Below are 7,945 nucleotides of genomic sequence, written 5' to 3' on the forward strand. Positions count from 1 at the left end.
TGATTTAAACTAGTGATCTTGTGAGCAGCTGCAGCTGTATGCTTTTATTTTTTATGTCAGGCTGTCTCTGAGCGCTCCACCTCCTCTGTCTGAGGCTGGTGTGGTGTGAGGCGGACAGAGCTCAGTCGAGGCTGCTGGAGCTCAAGGTCCTGACCCAGGGAGCCAACACGAGTCAGTCCCAGACTGAGCTGACTTGATCAAGTCTCTCTCTGCCTCTGGTGAAGAGGGGGGTGGAAAATCCTCCATCTCAGACCGTTCAGAGATGTAACTATCTGCGTCGCTGTGGTCACTCTCCATGTAGCATCAATTATGCTAATGCTAGCTGCCTGTCGCGTTCTCTCGTCCTGGCCACACCTCCGCTCTCTAATCCCCCCTCCCTCCTCTACCCACTTTGATGCATTTTTCAAATTTCGCCTTGGGGCGGAGTTATCTTTTCACAGGGGCGGTAAGATACACTTTAAGTACTGGTACCGATTCCCGTGTACCGGATATTGGTACCAAATCGATTCAAATGTCAAAGGTACCCATCCCTACTGGTCTATTCCTAACCCCAACCTTGATCAAAACTTAAATGACACCCTACCTCTAAACCTAACTAGTAGGGTGCAGTAGAGCTGCAACAATAGTGAGGACCGATACAATGTCCTCACTTTGAAAGTAACTTTTTTGCAAGTGGTCCTCACTCTGTAGCAGAAACGAGTACACATACACACACTCTGTTTAAATGTTGTGTACTGGGGTTTGACGCATGTCGAGRTGTGGGACTGACTCTGCTGTGTTTATATGACTAACTCACTACATGACAAAATATGTCTAAAAGCACAAAACTCAATTGTCTTTCTCAGGGAGGATGTATTTGTTCTACGGAAACAAGACATCAGTGCAGTTTGCCAGCTTCAGCACCACAGTCAGCTGTCCTGGAGAGCTCCAGTCTGATATCCTTCAGCAGGAATTCCTGCAGCGCAGCCTGTCTTATTACTGTCTTGTCATCCAACATGTAGGAAACCTCTTCTGCAACAAGGCACTAAGCTTTCAGATATTGTAAAATAGGATTTGGGAGAAAACTTGTGAACAATTGGTAATCTTTGCTGCTATCAGACTAGCCATTAACTCATCAGTTCTGTCAACATCCGTACTCAAACAAGGGTTTGAAATTCTCTACAGGATTGTGGGTATTGCACATTTTATGATGGATTTCCTGCAAATCTAGTTTTTATAATGTGGAAAGTTCCCTCACCTCGGTCCATTCAGAAGAGACACAGAGGCTGAAACTCCCCGTCTTTACCTGGGAGTGAGGTAGTGGCAGAAACTATAAATCCAACACCTCAGAACAGGCCAGGGGTCGTCAACCAGTAGGTCAAACATTTATCTACAGCAGGTAAGATACTGATTGAAGCTGCTGTTAGAACCTGGAATCAGAGGTAACTTTTCCCTCAATGAGATGATGATGATGATGATGATGATGTTGCTCCTTAACCTCTGGGCACAGCTGAATGTTCAGTCCAAACCTGTGGAGCCGCTGGTGGAGGGTGGAGCCCAGATCCAGCAGGTTCTGAACATCGAGTGTTTGACGGACTTCAGTGACGCCCCGCTCCTCAACATTAAGTTCAGGTGAGAGGTTTTGGCTGATCCAGAGCTGGAGCAGAAATTTGCCTCACTGTCAGACTTTTATTTCTCATCTTAAAGATAAATTTATTTCATTGTATTTAACTTTCATCTTTGACATTTACAGTAAATTAAAGTGTGGTGGGTTTTGTTTTTCCTCCATTCAGACAGAAAACCTTACAGAAAACAAAACTCCAAGTAATGAAGAAGTGAAACATAAGAAATTAAAAAGTTCATAAATATATTGTGTGCACTAAAACACGACAGGTTACCTCAGCAGGGGGAAGTGAACCTGTGGTAAAGTTAGAGTCCAGTCTCACTTTAGTTTTGACCTGTTAAGAAGCTAAATGTTGTGACTGACTTTCATCCTTCTCACTACTCAAAATGCTAAAGTTTGGACAATAATAGAAATTCCCGTTAGCTATGAAGAGTTTGAAATGATTTATTTTTTATCTTTTTGGCCACATGGTTTGAACTGAGTTTCAAGCCTGTGAGAGTAAARTTGGTGCTGGTGACCAGAGACCTGGATGAAAACAAAGCTGTATAAACTGTGTGACAGATACGGAGGAGCTCTGCAGAACCTGACCCTTAAACTGCCAGTCACCATCAACAAGTTCTTCCAGCCCACTGAGATGGCCTCACAAGACTTCTTCCAGCGCTGGAAGCAGCTGAGCCAGTAAGTGTCCGTGTGTTTGTGTGCGTCTGTGTRTATGTGTGTGTCGCTGGTAATGGACATCCCAGCACATAACATAACATTACACATTTTTCCACCAGAGGCTTCACAGATGACCAAAATGGTTTGAGAACATTTTTGAAGAACCTTATGTAAGCTAGACCTGAGGGTCCTTCAAGCAGCTTTCAGGTGTTGAGTTGAGAAGTATTGAGCCCCTCTGATTTTAGGCCCAGAAGTCAGATTTATAATGCTTGCGTATGCACAAAATGAGCCCAGAAACTTGCGTACGCCACTTTTCACACAAAGGTTGTGATTTAGAAAATCCATGACATGAAAATGTGCGGTTCCTCAGCCAGCTCTGACCCATGCGTACGCCAATTGCTTTTTCTTGACATTGATCAGCTGACTGATTTAAATACATCTTAACATTCATGAGGCACTTTRCATTGACTGTTTATGGTTGAGTGTGGGCGTGTAGAGGGTAGAACCTGAGGCAGGACCTTGTGTGCAAACTCTGAGGTGCAGCTGTGATCTRTAAAGGAAAGGTGTGCAGAAACATGCATACACATGGTTTTATAAATTTGAATTATTTTATTTACGTAATTTTTGGCGTACACCATTTTYGCCTTTTTGCCGTATGTTCACTTTTTAAGCATGGTTTCCACCCAATCCTTTATAAATGAGGCCCCAGATCAGTGGAGGCCTGCAGTTCTGGTTTTGGAACTTGGTTTTATCTCCACACAGGACCTTCATGTCCTTGGTCACCCTGGACTGCTCGGTCTGACCAGGTATTCCAGGAACAGAACAGAACCTTTTTTGAGAATCGTGGAACCACTAAACTCAGAGGAAACTTCAGAGCAACAGAAATGTAGCTGTGGCTGTAGCTTTTTTTTTTTTCAGACCTGTGTTACAATCATGTCTGAGCTTTGCTGAGCCCCACATCATGATGCCACTGCCATCATGCTTCACTAATAAGATGATAGCAGTTCTCATGAGGAGTGTGGGTTCTTTAGGTTTACTACAGCTGGACTCTGATCAAAGTGTAGAAACATCTCAAGTGAAGTTTGGATCTAAGTTCATTATTTTTTCAGTTTTTTCTAGGGTTGGGCAATATTGGCGAAAAAATTAATCACGATTAATTGTGGTATTTAGCCGATAACGATTAATTTGACGATTAATCCCCCAGAGTCCCTGGACACCCTTATATCCTAGTCACATGACCAATTTATAGGGAGAAAATTGGCTCTTTGTAAAAAATCTGTTCCAAATTGTGTCAAAATTACAGACTTCAGGCTATACATCAAACTTTAAATTGTGTTGATAGATGAATAAATTACACAATTTTTTAATTTTGGTCATATTTGAATCAGAGAGGAACACCAAGCGGTTAGTCTGCCTGGTGGCATTAATCGTATTAATTGTCAACTGCCAAAAATTAAATCGATTAATGTTTTTCTGACGATTAATTGCACACGATACGATTATGCCCAACCCTAGTTTTTTCCTAAACTGTGTAAAAGTTTTTTTGATTTATTTCTGAGTGTTKGTCACTGTGTAGAGAAATGAAAGTGAAGCAGGTGTACCAAGATGTTGAGAGCTAAAACAAACAGACAGATGAGAAGGTTTGAATACTGAAGCTGCTGTTTGTACAGAGCTGCTCACCTTAAATACTTTGAATGACTGAACCATACCTGGATTCTGAAGAGCTTTAATCACACCCTCGTGTTCTTCTGTTGTTGAATCCTGCAAGAAGACAAGGAGCTGACACGGCACAACAGATTTTACTGCACTTTGTGATKAACTAAAGTATGAAGGAGGCCTGTTCTAAAGCTCTGTGTCTTTCCTCAGACCTCAGCAAGAAGCACAAAAAATCTTCAAGGCCAACCACGGTATGGACACTGAAGTCATCAAGGCAAAGGTAAACATTTAACATTCTCCTGACTCCACCTCAACAGACATCTTGTTGCTGAAGCAAATAAACTGTTCAGGAAATATTCATGGGTCAGTTTGTGGTCAGGGTGACTGGATCACCTTCAGATGTTTATCATCTGCTGCTAAAGATGAAGGTGGATGATATTTATATCTGTGTCTTTTAACAAAGTATCTCATGAAGGACTGAATACATTTTAATTAAACTCTTAAAGGAATCATTGGATGAACATGTTCARCTGTTTACTTTTTATAGTCAACCCAACTAAAGATGACTGTCACTTCCAGCTGACGTTTAAACACACAAACGCCTATAATTAGGTCTCCCAAACAAAACATTTAACTACCTTTTATTGCAATTATTAAAGTTTTTATTTGTTAGAGAATAAAAAACGAAATCCATTGCACTTTAGATTTTCAAAATTGGGCATGTACTTTTTAAATGGCCAACATTTTACTCTCGTGACCAGCTGTGCCTCATTTTGACAGTCTGAAGGGCTGTTTTCAGGGGTGATAAAACAATGGAAACAATCCTCTAAAATCCAAGATAATTACTTTGTTGACTGACAAACATATATTTAACAAAAAACAGAAGTATTTACCCCATTGTTTAAATCACTTTTGAAAATATTGAGTCCCAAAAATGGCAAATATGACAAAATTGCACCAAATGAAAATTATGAGCTAATCAGCCAAAGCCATTTTCACACCATATCTCGGTAAGTTTGACACCCACAAACCAAAAAATCTTTATGTTGACTGACATACAATAGTACAAGATGCCCAATTTTTCTCAGATAATTCAATCACTTAGATTCTGAGAAACTGGACCTCAAAAAAGCAAAAATGGTCAAAAATCACTATGTCTGAAAAAGTGCAAAAAATGCAGATTTTTGCACCTTCACAAAAAATGTATCTTTTGATGTAACACTCTGAAACTTTGAACTTGGTAAGAAGTTGCCCCATAAATTTGATATTTAATAATCAAAAAATAATTCTTTTAATAGAAAAAAATTGACAAGCCAGTATATGTGGATCATTTTGCCAATTTTTCAAAAGTATGCAAATTTCCTTTCTATTCAGAGTACTTTTACAGAGTACAAATGTCAGTGTATTAGGATCTGACCACTCAGAATGAACATTTGATGCCAAAAAAAAAAAATAAAGTAATGTAATAAGCATTTTTGTAGCTGTTGCAGAACTATTTTGAGATATATGTCATGTATGCATCAGAGAATTAAAAAGTAGGTGTGGGACTCTGCAGCAGTCAGCAGCCTGTGTTCTTAAATTTAAAACCATTACTCTTTTACAAATGATGATAAACTGGAATAGTACTATGATCTTTAATATTGATAATATTGATTATTTTAAGACAGAAACATGAGTGTATATTTGGATTTTAGGCTGTTATCAAGTAAAAGGTTTAAAGCTTCACAACACGGTGGGTCAATCTGAGAGGCAGAGCTGCTCTTCCTGTTAACTTGGCGATTAAAATGATAAATTCAGACTCTTCAATGGTAAAATTATGTTCCACTTTCTACTCTTAATGATCAKTGTTCAAGTAATTACATACTAAATATGTTTTGAGGGTTACTTTACCTGAAAATTTGTGAAGAATCATGGAGAAACACGTCATTCATTTTGCCTGACTTTCTCCTCCTCTCAGTCACCGGAGACGGGCAGAATGTATAGCTGCTAAAAACTAATTGTTTCTCCTGAATAAAAGCTTTACTTAAATCTAAACCATATGTTTTGTTTAATACAAGAATGATTTTTGCCTAAAGTRGATTTATTAACATGTTTAGTGAGATATCCATGCAGAGGAGTGTCCTCAACCGGACACCTGCTTTGACTGGGGAGGGCTGCCAGTTCGGGAATTCCCCTAATATAATGCCGTGGCACAAATGCCGTTGTTCAGACCCAGATGTTGCATTCAGGGTCATGTAGGAAACTAAATTATCTTTATTTTGATACCAAGTTTGGGGGTCTGTGATGTGTTTTTCTGGGTGAAAATCACAATCAAACTGAAACTTGGAGTTTCTTTCCGGCTTTTCTGTATTAAATTTAATCATATGTACAAAGTGTTTTATATGTACAGAAAGCTTAGAATCTCCTCTATTCATTGATATAAAAACCATTTTTATTGAACGCACCGTTCTCAGATGGTGCAGTTGCAAATATCAGTGTTTTCATGCTGGAGAGCAGCGCTAAAAGTCAGATAAATTCCACAAAGCTAGCGAAACAACCGATTTACTCAGTTTTTATTTTGTTACTGAGGGAGTATTTCTCAACATATTAAAGTAATTCAAAAATCAGTGTAAAGATGAAACTCTAAACTTTATTTCTGTTTTTACAACCTAAATATACATAGAACAGTTTTTTTTATAGGATCAAGCTAAACCTGTTGAATTTGTGTTTTTTCCAAGACTGCACTTTTTTCTGCCAGAATCTGACTGGCGTTTGGGATACCTACTATAATTCAGTCAGTTTTACAGATATTGAGCTAAGACTTGCAGTGGTTGTTGCTGAAAGTCACAGCCTGACTGCTTATGACAGGTGTGAACAGTCCTGGTCCCTGAGGGCTGCAGCCCTGCATGTTTTCCTTGCTTCTCTGCTCCACCTCACCTGGTTTGAATGAATGGGTGATTATCAGCATCTATAGAACTTGGAAGAGGTAATTCAATGACTGAATCAAGTGTGCTGGAGCAGGGATAAAAAGTAAAACATGAAGGGCTGCAGCCCTCAAGGACCAGGATTGCCCACCCCTGGCTTATTATACCATAACGTTATTAAAGCTCTGACCCAAACATCTGTCGCTCTGTCTCTCTCAGCATAAGATGATCCTAATGTAAAACAGAAAGCAGTCATGAAAGGCAGTGAGCATGGTGCATGTGAGTCTTAGTGTTTTTCTGTGTGTGATGTTTTGTTTGTTCTCAGTTGCTGGGATTAGGGATGGCCCTGCTGGACAACGTTGATCCAAACCCAGAGAACTATGTGTGTGCTGGAGTGATCCAGACCAAGGGCCAGCAGGTTGGTTGCCTGCTCAGACTGGAGCCAAATGCACAGGCACAGGTACGGGTCACACTGAAAACCTTTAGAACCACCACGTCTCAGTGATAAATGGACTGTGTATTTATATAGCACCTTTCTATCAACCAGGATATTCAAAGCACTTTTCAATACAATGTGTCCACATTTACCCATCCACACAGCACTTTATCTCATGCACAAATCAATCTATAGAGACTAATTAGTGCTTCATATCACATTCATACACTGATGGGACACTTAGAGGCAGTGGGGGTTCAGTCTCTTGCCCAGGGACACTTCGACATGACTGGCTAGCAGGGAATCGAACCGCCAACTCTCTGGTTAGAGGACAACTCTCTTAACCACTCACAATGAGCCTCATGCAAGAACCGTTCGTACGCACAGATTTGTTAAGTTGTTCATACGAGGGATTTAGGAGAATTTGTGGCATTCACCAATGTTTTCGTATTCTAAGATTTTTTTTAGAAAAGAACAAAATTCAGGAGTGGTCCAGGCCTGTCGTATATTTTACCAGCAGTCAGTCTGCTGTTATCCAGACGGGTTTTCTTCATTATATTTTGTTAGTTTGAAGATATTTTGAGTTGAAAATAAATCACACTCGATTTTCTTGACAATAGGCTTTTCTGCTTGAATTAGAGTTCTAATTTTAAATGTAATAATTTAGACTAACAATATAAATTGTCCGTT

General features: G+C 39.7%; 1 protein-coding gene across 1 annotated transcript in view; it reads left to right on the forward strand.

Moving 5' to 3' along the window:
* The window catches only part of ap2a1 (adaptor related protein complex 2 subunit alpha 1), a gene marked incomplete in the record, with an annotated part of 53,914 nt that overhangs the window by 28,491 nt on the left and 17,478 nt on the right, over window positions 1–7,945 (forward strand). Inside the window, 5 exon segments of the mRNA XM_014020962.1 lie at window positions 846–935; window positions 1,488–1,611; window positions 2,165–2,281; window positions 4,127–4,196; window positions 7,145–7,279. Coding sequence (XP_013876416.1) covers window positions 846–935; window positions 1,488–1,611; window positions 2,165–2,281; window positions 4,127–4,196; window positions 7,145–7,279 — 536 coding nt within the window.

Source organism: Austrofundulus limnaeus, unplaced genomic scaffold (assembly GCF_001266775.1).
Source record: "Austrofundulus limnaeus strain Quisiro unplaced genomic scaffold, Austrofundulus_limnaeus-1.0 Scaffold274, whole genome shotgun sequence".
Lineage (NCBI taxonomy): Eukaryota > Metazoa > Chordata > Actinopteri > Cyprinodontiformes > Rivulidae > Austrofundulus > Austrofundulus limnaeus.